Here is an 18,080-nt window from a genome sequence, read left to right on the forward strand (position 1 = left end):
TCAATTCAAAACTGATATATGCAACAACAAAAATTGAATGAAACATAATAAATTGTATAACACAGACCAGACAATTTTCCGATGCGAATTACTCAATTCAGTTCTTTGATAACTACAGTATTATAATTTTGTGACGAAAATGATACAAAAAACCGAAAACAACGGGTAAGTGTATACCGATGACGAATGCAAAAATCACAGATATCAAAAAAAGAGCCGATGCCGAGAAAGCGGATAGATAAAGGAAAATAATAAACCTCGGACAAAGACGAGCTCGCAGTGCAATAAAAGTACTCATATTGAAAGCGATAATAAACTCATAAACCGTTTTTTTACTGACGTGTCCATTTCGAAGGAAAGTAAAATGATTATTATTGGTTAATTTTATGGAGAAATTTTCGTCATCTTAGATCAATATTCAAGCTTTGTTTCATAGAAATCGGATAAAAAGTGTTATCGTCAAATAAAAAGTCCTTTATATTCATATTTTACATGTTTATTTAAATTTCAAAAACTTTTTTTTATTAAGCAAGGGGAAGTCCAACACATTGAAGTATAACTCAGTGGGTCGGACAATGGTTGAATTTCAACATTCTGTCTAAGGAACTTTCATACTATCTATGATCTCCGGGAGAATACAATTTTTATAAAATTATATCAATTAGATCAACTTCAACATCGATTCACATAATGGTTACAAACTAGAAGAGAAGTACATAAAAATTCTTTTATTATCTATGGGTTCATATATCGATATTTTGCGCATTGCCGATCATATTTCCAATCATATTATATGTGTATTTATTTCTTGAATAAATTTATTTTCCTAGAATGAAAAAACAATATCATATCAATACAAGCAACCCAAACAACAGAATTATCGAAAACTATGCAATTCAATAAAAGAGCTATTGAGTCGAACATGGGCATAAATAGAGTTGACGAATAAGTGGGTTACCCCAACTTGAAAAACCAAATTCTTAAAATTTTTTTTTTCAAATTGTTACAATTTATTTTCATTCCCTCTAACCAATGAGAAGGGGGTAATATTTCAAATTTCAAGGTTTAATTGGCCGAATTATATTGCTTATTTTTTTTAATTAAGTTTGTTACTCATCAAAAGAACACTTATATGTACCGGGTTTTTCACCATAATTTGACCCCCCCCCCCTTCAACTTTGTTACTAGAAGAGGTACAAAAACAAGTTTTTCACAAAAGTTTCACGAAATCGACTAGTGTTTTTTAAAATGATTTCACAAAACGAAATATATACAGAGTGGACAACATATCGACAGCAACTTCATTTTTTCAAATTGAACACCCTGTATATTTTTCTATATTTGAGCTTTTTTACCTGATTTCGAATATATAACATATGTTTGGCCTATCTTTCTGAGTACCACAGAGTTTCAAATTTCAAGAACTACCAGGCAAGCTTAGTAATCTATTTTCAATTGGAAGGCTGCGATAATTCCGAATGTTCTTTTTTGAGTTATCTCGTTGGCAATGATATATAACATACGTTTGTTTTGCATATTCATCGAATATGCACTACACAGAAGCGGAAAAATTTGAAATATTTTCGCTTTATGGGGAGAACAATAAAAATGAGGAAGCTACAAGGAGAGAATATATGGAGTTGCATACAAATCATTCAATTCCAATTTGTAATGAAAAACGTATGTCATATCGTTGCCAACGAGATAACTCAAAAAGGGGATTTTGAGTTATCGCAGCCTTCCACTTGAAAACTAATTACTTAGCTTGCCAGGTGGTTGTTGAAATTTGAAACTCTGTGCCTGTGGTACTCAGAATAAGAGAGATAGGCCAAACATATATTATATATTCGAAACCAGGGGAAAAAGAGCTAGTCAAATATAAAAAATATATAGGGTGTTCCATTTGAAAAAATGAAGTTGCTATCAATATGTTGCCCACTCTATAATTTTGTTTTGTGAAATCATTTTGAAAAACCCTAGTAGATTTCGTGATACTTTTGTAGAAAACATTTTTTTGTACCTCTTTTATTAACAAAGTTAAAGGAGGGGTCAAATTATAGAGAAAAACTCGGTACATACATCAACATTTACTTGAAAAATAGGTATTTATTGATGAGAATTTTTCAGCTGAAAATATGCAGTCATTTCGAATTCCTTAAGATAATTAAGACTATGTTTCTGTTTATTCAAATGGTCTCCATTTCTTCGGCACTATTGACTCACGCTGTAAATTGAAAAAATAATAATAATAATAATAATAAAGGACTTTATTGCACAGAAATTCTAATACACTTGCTTTAACATATATACATATATAGAGGGCGAGGTTAAGTTCGTTCGGAGCATTTCATACCCCAAACGTCTGTTCAACTAACCCTAAAAGAACTCAATAATTTAATCAGAATAATTCCAAAATATGACGCCAAAAATAAATTAAAAAAAAAAAACAACTTGAAAGGTGAAAAGAGAAAACGAAACGAAAAAAAAAAATTTAAGTGCAGAATTATACCCATATCCCTGAAATATCAACGAATTGTATCCTGTTTTCAAACTTTATTTCCACCTACGCATCCACTCAGAATTTCCAGCACCATCTTTCTGAATTTTTTCTTAGGGTACGATGAATCAATAGAAAAACTCACATATTATTAAGAAAATTTATTCGTGTTGATTCATTGCGAATCATCTGATTAGAATCGAATTATAAAATCTGAATGAATCTCATTCTATCGTAGTGTGCAAACGTTTAAAAACGTACCAAAGACATTGTGACTGGAATTGAAAGGGCTGTGTGTTGCAATTTAAAAATATATTCTAAGAATAGAAACTAAGTTGAGTTAATTTTAAGAATATTTTATTGATTTGTTCATTTTTTGATATTTATACATAACTAACTGATATTATATAATTTATTAGTTTAAGGAATCGGTGCCAGTTTTATACAACTGATTTTCGGTCATCAGAACGATATATTAATTTCCAGGAGCTCTTGGATATCTTACGACGGGTTCAGTATCTGCTACTATTCCAACTCCATTCTCTATGATGTAATTTAGGGCCTGATCCACATGACTCTTCAAAAATAAAACAAGAGTTATCAATCAAGTATATTTGTATACACAATGCAATAATTTGAATCAGTAATTACACAATTCGACTTTTCGGTGAAATATAATAAATTCAGCACCATGAATAACTTAAATTGTTGGATATTTTCTGAAGAAATAATTCTTTCAATTTGATTACACGATTTTTCCTCAGAAATGTATGTAACATTTTCTCGAGCAATAAGGGAGATTATTGTAGTGAAGCAACTGATAGGTAGTGGAATTAATGAATAAAGAGACCAAGGAAAGCAAATTTAGAAATAAACGAATTTTAAAGTTAACGGAAAAATAATTTGAAAAATATTACAGAAAAACCTGTTATTTGAATCATCAACTATGCAGATTCACAATATGTGAGTGCGTCGTCGCATTTCAATCCTTAAAATTCTTCAAAAACCTCTTAAAATCTTATTCACCCCCGGATGTCGATTACGGGCGGTTTCCCACTGGACTCTTAAAATCAAAATGGAATACAGAAAAATTTCGATGAAGTTAACTCACCATCACCCTTTGTATTTCTTTTAAAGTGATTGTTTCCTTTGGTTTTGGTACTTGGCAGTAAACACATCGGCGAATATTCTGCCGATCCATCCTATTGGTCTATAAGCACAACCACTACGTTTATGTTCAGACTCAAAACTTGACTACTTAACTTGAAGAACACCGGTACCATAAACTATTTCACTAAATGCCCAACTCGCCCAGTGCTGCCAACCCACTGAGCTCAAATAAAGGTAGATAGAGGTTCGAAATTTAGGTAGATATTGCCAAATTTAGGTAGATTATTTTTTCCTTTTTTTTAGGAGTTTTGAGCGAACTGAGTCCATAGAATTATACTTTATTAATAATAAAAATTTATGAATTTTTAAAAAAATATAAGAATTTACATAATAAAAAAAATTGAAAAACAAAGAAATATATTTATGTACTAATTTAAAATTAAAATTTAAATATATATAAAATAATGATAATTTTTCCCAATCGCTCTTATAGGTCTGGTAATACTTTCTTTTCTTCGGTAACGGACCACGACTTGTTCCTTCGCCTCCACTATCACTGGCACTCATATTTTCGATAAATTCAGCAAAAAACTTACCTATACAAAACGACACCTTTTCTGTTTCGTCAAAATCGCAATATCCCGATTCAGCAATTCTACTAAAACAGCCTGCTTTAAAGAAAGTTGTTTTCTTTACTACTTGAACACGAAAGAATTTTTTATTTTTTCAAATATTTCATTTCAACAGATGTGGATAATTTGCAAGAAAACGCTTGTTGTCCAAAAACTTTTATTATTTTAACACCCAAAAGGGTCTTTTATTGCTTCTCGACGGCAGCCTTCGATGCATTCAGAGGGTCTCATCTCATTCCTTTCGACGATCTTATTTTATTGTTTTTTTTTAAGCATAGGAATCGATTCAATTAATCTGCGAGCAATACGAACCTATCTATTTTTCCTACGTACATGCAACCATACTTACTATCGCTATTTTTCTATCAAGCAAGTGCGTATTGAGGCGCAGCCATCGTTATTTATTAGTTTATTACCCATTTCGGTCCTTTCTTTGCATCTGTATGTTTCTGAAACTCCGCCGCTGATCTCCGGAGATCTTCGTATCCAATGGCGTGCGTAAAAATTAAGATGTGAGAGCGTTAATAAGGAATAGATTTTTTTCATAGTCACGTTACTGGTAAAACGGTTTGTCGTTGATCTAAAACCGTAAAGTTCCCTCGGAGCTGAATTAAAGTAGATCGAGCTCAAAAAAGGTAGTTAGGTAGATTAGTTCGAATTTAGGTAGATCTACCTAAATTTAGGTAGGGTTGGCAGCACTGAACGCGCCTGCTAAGCAGCGGCCTCGTGCGTTAAACGCACGAACTAAAGTAATGTCGCGGGAATTTCAAATACTATTCCCGAACGAAATGCTTGCTTTTGCAGCGATATCAAACAACCAATTTTCAACTAACTCTGAAGGGTAATTTGAGTCAGAAAAACAGAAGTATATTCAATCAAATATATTATATCAATAATATAATATATATAATAATATGAACAATACATACATAGGATTATGATATTTCGATTAAATAATCATGATTGAAAGTTACATGTATTGTGAGAAATAACGAAATAAATGTTCAAATATACAACCTAGGAAGTTTGTATGCTGCTGAATTATTCAAATACAAAAGGTGCAATCACATCCAAGTAAAAAATACGAAAATATCAATTCATAATAATATTAAAAGAAATAAGCTCTGTATATATTGTATATTTGATTATTCATGTGTCAATATGAGTAGACGTATGGTAGCTGCTCCGATAATTATTATTTTACTGGGACGAATTTCCGAACGTGCAATAATATTAATAATAACACGATAAATTATGCCTCTCACAAGGACACAAGGTATCAAATACGCGGGATTAGGGAAGAAATCAAAATTGGTGTAAAACTTGACCTAAATGACATTTTCGAAAATGGGAATTTCATTCAAAAAGTAATAGAACGGGTGAGCATCGTATTCGAAAGAAAAAATGGATGCAAAACTTAAAGAAAAGGAGAAAACATATAGAAAAATTAAGAGATAGAATAAACTCTCTAGACCAAAATTTTAAAAGTCGGTACATCAGAATATATGGATTAGCTGAAATCAAAGGCAAAAACCCGAGGGATGATTTTGAATAGCACTGTGATGAGGTTGAGAATCCAACACTCAATGTTTTAGAATTGGAACATCTAAGCCAAGTGGTACGCCAAGACCGTTATTCGTAAAATTAGAAAGTTATGAAAAAAAGGTAGAAATAATGAAAAACCGCAGAAAACTCAAGGTAACCAAAATTCACATTGAAGAAGTTCAGGTTGGAAATAATGAAGACGGCCTCTGAAAGATATGGGTTCAGGAGTATTTGGAACTGTATTGTAAGAATACTAAGTTATAGAAAGACTGAAAGAGTTATTGAATATGACCAGCTTGTATATACTTTTTGTGGACCTTACCTAGGCCTTCGATAGATTGAAGCTTACAGACGTCCTCTCTGAGCTCAGCGCAAAGAGACTACCAAAATACTTAATATACATCATAGAAGAACTCAGCCCTATTTTGACTAATTTATCTAAATTTTCTTTACAGAAGCCTCTGTTATATATTATTTTTTAACTTAAAATCGCCTTGTCAAACTTATCAAAGGATGTTTTATCGATTTCATCAAAAAACGTCCTTCATTGTTTGAAAGTACAATGCTCCATAAGTCTATAGTAAAGAGAAAAAGAAGTTCTTAAATATGTAATTTAGTACATATTTGTATTTTAATAACTAGTTGAGAGCGCCTATTCGATTTCAATAAAATATGGATATCAGCAATTATTTCACTACAAAGAGTGATATTTTCACTTAGAAAACATTTTTGTATCAAAAGAGTCTTTCAGGCAGAGCTTGCAATCGAAAGATGTGTGTAGCTGTAAGAGACTATTGGAAATGTGATATAGCGATACACTTTGATGGTCAGGCTGCAATCAAAACAGCTCATATCATTAGTTTTAAGATGGTATAGGAGTGTCGAAGAAAACTCAGTGAAATAGACTAGGATAACAAGGTCTTTTCTGTCTGGGTTCCCGGCCACTCGCGAATGAAGAGTCCAACATACTTCCCTGAAAAAAAGCACAAACTCCTTTCATTAGCACGGACCTTTCTATGGTATAAGCAAATATACCTACAAAAAAGAATTTCAGGAGAAGGACAAAACCGAAAAAGAAACACTTTAGCGGAATCTTTCAGGATTGGATGATTCCCAAAAGTTACTTCGAAACTTTAACATTGTAAGATCCAAGATGTATCTGGATGGAATATACTGGATAGAATATACTACACATCCTTAGGATTCCTCACATCCTTACAGTGGCGACGCTAGGGGGGAAGGGCGGGGGCCTCCCCCCCTAAAATTCGATATACTAGGGCTAAAAGCTTAGCAGAACTATAATTCCGCTTTAATTTGGCCCTCCTCTTGGTCACCCCTGTTTTTGAAAGCTGGCGTCGCTACTGCATCCTTACTGGATTTGCTTACAGGGCATTGCCACATCAGGAAACACCTCGTCAGCTTGGGTCTAACAGAAAATTACGAGTGCAGATTCTGTGGGGAGAGGAAGAAACTTTGGATCAACTGGTGACGTAATTCCTCGCCATCACTAGACAACGAAAAATCTACTTTGGACATGAAACTTGTTTAAGATAGGCTAGGAATATAGTGAAGCGACCAAGAGGTGCGAAGAGGATAGCAGAAAGGATAGCGGTTCCCGAGAGTAGCGGCGATGACGAGGTGTCATCTCATAGTGAGGCGAACAAGAAATTAAGGCGATAGTCGAGTTTGATTATTATACAGGAGGCGCGTTTCCGAAAAATGGATTTATACTGTTAGAAAATTCGTTATTGAAACTCTGGTATGTAATGAAAAATGATGAAAATAGAAGAACTTGTTGTAGTGTTCACGAAATTAATAAATCTAGGAAAGTACATGGTGAATTTCATCACTTGTATAAAGAATAACGCGATCATCCAGAGAAATTTCTTTCATATTTCCGTATGAATATTGCATTTGCAACGACTACATTCTGGAAAAAATTGAATCTAAATTAATGAAAAACTGGACTAATTTCATTCGCGATCCTATCACTCCCACGGATTATTTACTTGTTTGTTTCATTTCATCCGGTACAGCATACCATAACTTGTCCAAAATATATCAATTATGATGTTGAGCATCTCTCTGATTCCACAAATTACTTTTCACAAATATCGAACTTATGAATGCGTCAATATCCAATTTTATTTATTGATTGCGTAGCCGCGCGGCGATGAAGGAAAACAAACTTCCCCGATCTCGCCTCTATCCTCGCTTAACCGCCTCGCGCAACCGCATTCGGGATCGCTGCACTATGTACTACCCTATTAGAATATATTTGTTTGAATTCGCCTCTATCCTCTCTACTATCCTCTTCGCACCTCTTGGTCGCTTCACTATGTTCCTAGCCTTAGGAAGTAGCCTCCTTGAAGCTATCGCAGATACTGGAGTTCATTATAGAACTCTAGAGGTGGAAGGCGAGCTGTTATGGATCGCGTAATGACGAGAATAGCTTTGAAGGAGGGCACAATATATTTTATTTTATTTATTTATTTTATTTATTTTATTTATTTTATTTATTTTATTTATTTTATTTATTTTATTTATTTTATTTATTTTATTTATTTTATTTATTTTATTTATTTTATTTAATTTATTTATTTTATTTATTTTATTTATTTTATTTATTTCATTTATTTTATTTATTTTATTTATTTTATTTATTTTATTTATTTTATTTTATTTTATTTTGAAAATAATACATCCAACAGGCCGTAAAGCCCAATTACAGGTGTACATAATTAAACTATCTTATAAGATTATACAATAATTATACTATCAAAACAAAAAGAAACAAATCATGATAAGCCTACTACAAAAAAAATATTCTAAAATATAATTTAATTCTGAAGTGCACTGAACAATAAGTGCCTAAATTGGTATAAAGACAAGAAAAATATATCCACACTCTGAAGATTATTATAACTTCTGCACATTGACGTAAGTGGACAATGAAAATGATGCTGAGTATTAGGTACATCAATATGAAAAGTTAAATGTGATCTGGATGTAAAACGAGGAACATTCAAACAAACTGACGAAAGAAGAATTGTCGAATCGATCCGTCCGTGAATTATCTTATAAAGGAAGACTAAATCATTAATTTCGCGGACCTTTCTGAGCGAAATGAAATTAAACTCATCCAAAAGAGAGTCGTAACTGTATCCTGTATCGGGATAAACACCATGTTTCCTCTGAAAACCGAATTTGAGAAACCTCCTCTGTACACCCTCAATGCAAGCTACATATTTTGCCTGGCAAGGATTCCACACTGAACTGCAATATGTCAATTTGCTCCTCACCAAAGTTTGGTACACAGAGGAAATTGCTGCAAAGGATGAAAATTCCCTACAATTACGAATCACAAAACCCATCATCCTCATGACACTTGCCGTTATATTTGCAATATGGGAAGAAAACGTGAGTTTCGGATCGAAAACTATACCCAGGTCCCTTGACTCATTTACTTTTTGTAATAGCGTGTTAATCATAAGCAATAGGGGATGACCTCCTCTCCTAGTGAACGTCATAGTTTTACATTTACTTATGTTTAGGAATAATTTATTTTCCACACACCATGTATGCAATCTGTCGAGGTCACCTTGCAACAATAAACAATCCCGGCGATCCCCAATCTCCCTGTAAATCTTTAAATCATCCGCAAAAAGTAATTTTTGAGAACAAAAAATATCCGAAATGTCATTGATGAACAGGAGAAATAACAGTGGTCCTAAATTAGAACCCTGTGGTACGCCCGAGGTCGAAACAAGTGAAAACGACCTTACTCCCTCATATTCAACAAATTGTTTCCGTTCTCTTAGATAAGATTCCAGCAGAGACAGGAGAGCACCCGTAATACCAAAGTTGGACAGCTTCCTCAGCAGCTGTTGATGCGAGACACGATCGAACGCCTTGCTAAAGTCCGTATAGACCACATCTACCTGATTCCGAGAATCGAGTGACTTGGAAACATATTGAGTGAAAATACACAGATTCGATGCAGTGCTCCGAGATCTGACAAAACCGTGTTGATACTCAGACAATGATGCCCTAACATGGTCATAAATTATAAGGTGTGTGAATAAGTCTTTCCCGTTTTTTTTTCAAATTTTGGGCCTTTATTGTGAAAAAATGGTTACAAATGAATTATTGAAAGTATTGGCCATCGCTAGCTACAACTTTTCCCCATCTTTCTGGCAACATACGAATCCCGTTGCGAAAAAATTCGACCGGTTTGGCCTCTATCCAGTCATCCACCCATTTTTTGGCTTCCTCGTAGGAATGGAAGTGCTGGTCAGCCAGGCCATGCGTCATCGATCTGAAGAGATGGTAATCAGACGGAGCAATGTCTGGACTATACGGCGGGTGGGGTAGGACTTCCCATTTGAGCGTTTCTAAGTATGTTTTCACCGGCTGTGCAACATGTGGGCGAGCATTGTCATGTTGCAAAATAACTTTGTCGTGCCTGTCGGAGTATTGTGGCCGTTTTTCTCGCAGTGCGCGGCTCAAACGCATCAATTGTCGTCGATAGACCTCGCCTGTGATCCTTTCATTCGGTTTCAGAAGCTCATAGTAAACCACACCTAGCTGGTCCCACCATATACAGAGCATGAGCTTGGCGCCATGAATATTTGGCTTGGCCGTCGATGATGATGCATGGCCGGGTGGTCCCCATGATTTTCTTCGCTTCTGATTATCGTAACGGATCCACTTTTCATCGCCAGTCACGATACGATGCAGAAAACCCTTTCTTTTATGTCGCTGAAGCAGCTGTTCGCAAGTGAAAAAACGCCGTTCGACGTCTCTCAGCTTCAGTTCGTACGGCACCCAATTTCCTTGCTTTTGGATCATTCCCATGGCTTTCAAACGCTTGGAAATGGTTGTTCGGTCAACTCCCAATGCTTCAGCAAGTTCTTCTTGCGTTTGACACGAATCTTCATCAAGCAAAGTCGCCAATTCTTGATCTTCAAAGATTTGTCGAAATCGCCACTTTTGAAGCGTCGAAACCATCCGCGAACACTTGAATCATCGACACAACCTTCTCCATAAGCTTCCTGAAGCAACCGATGCGCCTCGGCAGCAGATTTCTTCAAATTGAACCAATAAAGTGAAACTTCCCGCAAATGACGTCGACTCGGCTCAAATTTCGACATTTTCACGATTTCAAAAATTTATGATGCTAAAAAATTTCAACTAATGTGTTAGTGTGGAATTGTTGACAGATGAATAAGCTTTGATTATGACATATGTAACCATTAAATACTCGCACAGTATTGGTGGCGCCATCTCTTACAAAAAACGGGAAAGACTTATTCACACACCTTATATCAGACAAAACTATCTCGATCAACTTAGAAAAAACTGATATAAGAGCAATCGGCCTGTAATTAACAATCTCCGAATTCTTTCCCGACTTTAAAATTGGGCAAATGCGCGAAATTTTCCAGATATTCGGAAAAATGCCGGATTTTATCATCAAATTGTATATGATGCATAGAGGTCGGGCGAACAAATCTATATGAGACTTTACGAGTCTAACCGGGATACCATCTGGTCCCACAGTCAGTTTGTTCTTAAGCCTTTTTGATGCTGATATGACAAGGTCCTCGGAAACGTTAGAAATATTCAAAATATAGACCTTTAGAGGTTTTGTTAGGTGTGTCAGTCCTGTTATCTTTTTAATGGTCGATTACGACTGAATGGCTCAACCGATTCCAATGTTTTAAACACCATCAGAAGCTAAATTTAATGTTCTTCGAAGAGTAAAATCATGAAATTTTATGTAGGATGCATACTTTCCGAGTTATAAGCGAAATACTGAAAAAAGTGCAAACATTTCGCGGTTTTTAGGCTCTCAAATCCGAAACATAACCTAGAAACCGTCGCAAACTCGATACCTGTTATTCGGGACCCCTAAAAGGGGTTCAAATGATTTCCAGCTCTTGAGAAATTTTTAGCGGGTAAAGCACTAATTTTCAGCTAGATGTGAAGTCTGGAACTTCAGAACGCTGGGCTTTCAATCGGATCGGACAATTTCGCGAACCATGCACAATTGTGTATCACGGCTTACACTGGTTTCCGCACCGGGAACCTTGTGTTACATCAAAAATTGATGGAATTTCACACTATGGTTTATTATCTCTTCTTTCTATGAAGAATATATCGAAACGTGAAAAAAATTAAATTATCATTGAAAAAAATTAATGGATAGATCGCGGTGGGATTTGAACCAGGTGTTATCCGTTCCGAGAAAAAAAATTCATATAAAATATTGTATTTAGTATCGTAGCAATATGTTTTCGATTTTATGGTGATGTAATGTTAAGTTTTAGAGAAATGTATCTAGAGCTAGAAGGATAAATACAGTAAAGCAATTGATATTAGTATAGTTATTTATAATACAAGTGCAGAAGGCATTGATATTCTTCCACGAGTTCAAAATTCAAAAACGAGCCACTAAGTGGCGAGTTTTGGAATTAACGAGTGGTAGAATGAGCCTTCTGTACGAGTATTATACATAATTTTCTCTAATTCATTGCATTTTCATTGAAATTAATGAAATATTTCCATAAATATATTTTAGTGATTTTTGCATTGAAAAATGTTGGTTGGCAGAACTGATTTCTTTAAGGCAAATTGATGAATTGACCATATTCACCGTCGCCATATTGTTTTGCGACAATACCAACTACCCAGTGTTCCCAACGGAGAAATTTTGAGTTTACTAGAAAAATACCGCTAATATCAAAAATACTATCAGCCATAGAGACTATTCTTCCACTGACTATTTCCAAAAATGAAGCGAAGCCTTCATTTATACACTCGGCCACAATTAATTTGTTCAGAAAACCACCTTTCACTAATGTTTTTATTTCCAAAAGGTGAAATTTTTGCAAAATATTGTCCCAAACAAGCCTATCTGACGTAGCAGCCAGAAAAGGTACACATAAACTTCACTTAGAAACTTTATATTGTGGAATTTTTCTAGTAAACTCAATATTTCTTCGTTGGGAACACTGGGTAGTTGGTATTGTCGCATAACAATATGGCGACGGTAAATATGGTCAATTGACAGATAAAGCCGTGGCGGAAAGTTCGGAATACCAGCATAGAATAATAAAATATAACCATGAAAACTGTGCGTTTCTGATATATTCTCGCACGATTTTGTTCTACAAGATGTGGAAGAATGAACGGAATAACCACAGAATTAGAGAATAGTTACTTATAATACAAGTGCAGAAGGCATTGATATTCTTCCACGAGTTCAAAATTCAAAAACGAGCCACGAAGTGGCGAGTTTTGGAATTAACGAGTGGTAGAATGAGCCTTCTGTACGAGTATTATACATTATTTTCTCTAATTCATTGCATTTTCATTGAAATTAATGAAATATTTCCATAAATATATTTTAGTGATTTTTGCATTGAAAAATGTTGGTTGGCAGAACTGATTTCTTTAAGGCAAATTGATGAATTGACCATATTCACCGTCGCCATATTGTTATGCGACAATACCAACTACCCAGTGTTCCCAACGAAGAAATATTGAGTTTACTAGAAAAATTCCACAATATAAAGTTTATAAGTGAAGTTTATGTGTACCTTTTCTGGCTGCTCCGCCAGATAGGCTTGTTTGGGACAACATTGTGCAAAAATTTCAACTTTTGGAAATAAAAAGATTAGTGAAAGGTGGTTTTCTGAACAAATTAATTGTGGCCGAGTGTATAAATGAATGCTTCGCTCCATTTTTGGAAATAGTCAGTGGAAGAATAGTCTTTATGGCTGATAGTATTTTTGATATTAGCGGTATTTTTGTAGTAAACTCAATATTTCTCCGTTGGGAACACTGGGTAGTTGGTATTGTCGCATAACAATATGGCGACGGTGAATATGGTCAATTGACAGATAAAGCCGTGGCGGAAAGTTCGGAGTAACAACATAGAATAATAAAATATAACCATGAAAACTGTGCGTTTCTGATATATTCTCGCACGATTTTGTTCTACAAGATGTGGAAGAATGAACGGAATAACCACATTATTAGAGAAAAAATATTATGGAAATAGCACCTTTTAAGTTTTTGAATAGAGCTCTGAATTTATTATTCGATTTTTGGAATCTATAGATTCCTAAACATAGACCATTAAATTCCGAGAGGCGTTCATCCAAAGATTTATTATTGAAATTAATAAAATTTCGAAGTCCAGTGCTGTTCTCAGAAACAATGAGAGCTATTCACATTGATCAGAAAATTCTTTAAAACTAAAATAGAAGGAATTAAATTTTGCAAAAATCATTTTTCCAGAAATTAATTTCAATAAATATTCAAGAGTGTGAATTCCATATTATCCAGTGACAGCTCGTCGGGGTCGGCAGGGTCGGCCGGGCCGACCCAAAAATTATCAGGAAATAGAAAATAGTTCTAGATATTCAATTCATTCAAACTCAATCGGAGTTATCGATTTCGATATCCAAATTCCCTCGGTAATGAATATTTCCACTCAGAACAGGAAAATATAACTTATACCGGCCAATATTTTCTTTCGGACCCACCTAATATTCGATTTCCAAAGCATCCAGCGTTGTTATTCCCTTTCATAAATTGTAACAAACCACAATCGTAAATGGTTACTTTTCGTAACATCACCCCAAACAAGTTATTCCAGAATTGTACGTAACACCGTAACATTAGGTCTGAAATGTAACACAAATGTTACAATTATACAATTGCAACTCCTGGAATATCACTGAAAGCATCTCATCCAGCGTTGCCAACCCAAAATCTTGAGATTACCGTATCAGAGACGAGAAATTACCGTATTTGGGACACTTTTACCGTACACAGAACCACAGAAGTACATAGAGAAAGAGATAAACAATTCTTTCTATTCTATGGCCATACCTAACCTACAAATTGTAATTTAAACTTGTCAAAATTTAACTAAGCCCTAAATCAAAGATTAGGGAGAGAAAGAAAAAATGCTTTGTCAAATTAGTGGAATTTTTAATTCAATTGAATAAACATAATAAAATTTACAGAAGAATATATACATAAAAATAAGTAATATATAAGTAATCTTAAATGTGAATCATTATTCATTGCATAGATTTCTTAGTTTTTGATTTTTTGTATTCACTTAACAAGCACATTTCTTTCAAGTCATCATCATATCTTCTGTTGAATTTATTAACAAAGTCTGCTTTCAACTCATTAGCAAAAATAATATGAGCATCTTTGGAAAGGTATCGTTTTGATTCACATATCAATCTTGAGATATTTGTTCTATTGGTAGCCTCGATGGGTCTTCCTTTGCAAAAACAGTGGGGAACTTTACGCCTAAATATTTTGCACTTCAAAGAATTGATTTTAGCCTTCATTCTTTCAATTCTCTGGTTGGTTAAGGGGCTCAGCTTACTACCACTACGTTTGGGGGTGGCCGAACTGCTACTTGCTTCTGTAAAACCTTCTGATTCCATTGTAACATCTAGAAAAAAGAAAAACAATTTCATCTTATTGCATTTAACACTAATTTGAATTGATAATTTCATTCAACAACTTCAAGTAACTAGACTTACAAATATGATTTGCATTCATGTGTCCTCTTTTCAAAAATTTATATTTCAACCATCTATGACAAATTCATCTTCATCAACTTCGATACTAGAACTAGAAGAATTAGAATACATATCAATTTTGTTCATTCTTGCATACATATTCTGAGTAGGTGTAAAATCTACGCAGTTACCATCTTTTTTCACACACTGAGACGTTAATAAACAACCATTGATTGTATTAGTTATTAACTTATTTCTTGATTTTGTTTTAACCAAGTTTATTTTACTGAAGACTCTTTCGCATTCAGCATTTGAGTGTGGAAGGGATAATATATTCAGTACGAACTGTGACAATTTCTGGAATTCAAATACACCCATTTCATTTGTATATTTTTGGAGTTTTCCCCAGAATATGTCAATGTCCTCGTTGATGTCTATTTTTTTTTCTTCATCAGCAGTAAAACGGTAATCTGGCAGCAACCTCCACTGTTCATCGATTAGTTGACCTTCACTACTGTCATAAAAACGTGTCATATTTTGGAGCAAATGAGCTAATGATGGGAACTGCTGGTGTATATCTGAAGAAACTGCATTTTTAGGCACAAATATCTGCAATTTTGGCAAAATAAAATTGTCGAAATCATACCGTTTTCTAATTTATACACAGACATGAGTAGAAAAGCTGGCATCTTTCAAAAAACATTTCTAATAACTGAGGCATTTCTGAAATAATGGGCTTAGAAATTTCATTCATTACATCTATGCCAACATAAACATTTTTCTTTGGTAAAAACCAAGTTTTGTTAGACGGATCTATTTCAGATATTGCAGTTTTTGTTACGTATTGTCTTTCCATGTAGCATAATAGAAAATTTCTATAAGCTTCCTCCATCATATTATGCAAATACGGCAGTACTACCTTATCTGACTGAAAATTTTGATTCAAATTTGATATTTTCGGTAAATTATAATTGAGATGATTTTTACAGGTTGTTATTTTACATGAACATAGAATGTTGTGCTATTACACAGAAATAAAACTTCTTTTTATCGATACATTACAATTTCAAAAGCCACTATTACAATGAGCTCAAAAAAAAAAATCGCAATTGAAATTACGAAATTACCGTATTTTGGCGTACGGTAGCCCCTTCGGACCGTATACCGTATTTGGCATCAATTTACCGTACAAATACGGTAATTACCGTACGGTTGGCAACGCTGATCTCATCACGTTAGGTCGGCCGAGAGCCGATGGCGGAACCAGCGCTACCGAGAGCGCTACGTAAAGGAAAAGATACTACGACATACGCCCAGAATACGACCACTCAGTAGAACGGCACAACAACTCGATGTAAGGTCGCTTCCCAATACACAGGGTCGGCTGGCCGGTTATCCTATTGCAGAGCGTCAAGCAGCAACTTTTTACAGTTTATTTCAAATATTTGATAATTAAATGAATGGTTAATTATGAGACATTATGTCCTAATCAGAAAAGAACTTATTTATGCCGTTCGATAGTAGCTATTGATTTTCAGATCATGAAAATATAATAAATATATTCAAATGAATGGTTTATTATGGGATATAACGTCTTAATCAGAAAAAACTTATTTATGCCGTTCGATAGTAGTTAGGTATTGATTTTCTGATCATGTACTGGGACAATGCTATCTTCGGCAATTCAAATATGCTGAATGGTATTACGGAATTCATTTTCTCAAATAATATTGTTTCCGATGTTCCTGAATTATATAAGTTATTTTGTATGATTTTGTCCCTGCCACCAACATCCGCGTCAGTAGAAAGAAGTTTTTCAGCGCTCAAAAGAATAAAATCTTTCAGTAGGAACATGATGTCTCAAGACCGTTTAAATAACCTGGCACTGATATCAATCGAAAGAGGTTTAGTTAAAGAACTAGCCAGAGGAAACATTTTTTTCGAGAAAAATAATTGATGACTTCGCGACAAAGAAAGATCGTCGAATTGATTTGATCTATAAAAATGAATAAAGGGTAAGCAAGCTCATACATTTTCGACCAGAATGCATGCGGTCATTTCCACAATATTTTTTGTGGTCTTTATAAGATTTTTTTATATTTTATACATTTATTTATATGTTTTCGTGAGAGGTTTTCTCTATGTTTATTCAAATATATATTTTATGTTGATAATTGAATATTTTATTATTTCTGTTTTTTCAAGAGTTTCATTTTATTTCAGTTTTCATTGATTTGAGAACTACATTTTTATATTGGGTTATAATAGGGCTATTCTAGGTGAGGTTTCCCATTAAAAACAAAAAACCAACCCTTCCTCTTGGGTGACGTGGAAATCTATTTGTTTATATATATTTATTTATATAGTTATAAGTATGATAAGGGGTGTGGGAAAATTTATATATATTTATATATATATATATATATAACCACGCTAGTGTGAATTTAAAAAAAAATATATATATATATATGTATATATGTGTGTGTGTGTGTGTGGCCGACCCACATCTCGAGGGCACGAGCCGTCACTGATATTATCCTATATACAATATCACATTCAATAGTTTTTCAAGTTATGAATTTTTCAAAACTCCCCTCTAAATATATTAGCGTTACAACTTCAGTTTCTCAACAAGGTCTTTTGCCTGTTATTTAGAATGCCCACCCAGTACATGCCGACCTCAGCTTTGATTCCGACCATGCTCAACACATTCATTTTATAATTCACTTTCAATTGAAT

At 34.1% G+C, this 18,080-nt stretch overlaps 1 protein-coding gene across 5 annotated transcripts; it reads right to left on the bottom strand.

Moving 5' to 3' along the window:
• Positions 1-14,820: 14,820 nt before the first annotated feature.
• On the bottom strand, positions 14,821-16,442 carry LOC123670670. 5 transcript variants are annotated; one of them, XM_045604195.1, is made up of 3 exons: positions 15,533-16,252; positions 15,363-15,453; positions 14,843-15,271 (listed from the first exon to the last, which is right to left on the bottom strand). In XM_045604195.1, exons 2-3 carry the CDS (start codon positions 15,379-15,381, stop codon positions 14,883-14,885), a joined length of 408 nt encoding a protein of 135 aa, XP_045460151.1. In that variant the 5' UTR covers positions 15,382-15,453; positions 15,533-16,252; the 3' UTR covers positions 14,843-14,882. The 5 variants fall into 5 exon arrangements, 4 of the variants coding, with proteins under 4 accessions (XP_045460148.1, XP_045460151.1, XP_045460150.1 ...); XM_045604194.1 differs by having other exon boundaries at positions 15,363-15,447; positions 15,499-16,252; XR_006745954.1 differs by having other exon boundaries at positions 15,103-15,271; positions 15,499-16,442.
• Between the last annotated feature and the right edge of the window lie 1,638 nt (positions 16,443-18,080).

Source organism: Harmonia axyridis, chromosome 1 (genome assembly GCF_914767665.1).
Source record: "Harmonia axyridis chromosome 1, icHarAxyr1.1, whole genome shotgun sequence".
Taxonomy (NCBI): domain Eukaryota; kingdom Metazoa; phylum Arthropoda; class Insecta; order Coleoptera; family Coccinellidae; genus Harmonia; species Harmonia axyridis.

What these genes read in the sequence shown, in the direction of transcription:
- LOC123670670 (XM_045604192.1), bottom strand. Translation starts at nt 15,875, where the DNA reads ATGACACGTTTTTATGACAGTAGTGAAGGTCAACTAATCGATGAACAG. An exon ending in TCAGTGTGTGAAAAAAGATG is followed by an intron (nt 15,272 to 15,532) that starts GTAACTGCGTAG and finishes TCTTTTTTCTAG; the next exon opens with ATGTTACAATGGAATCAGAA.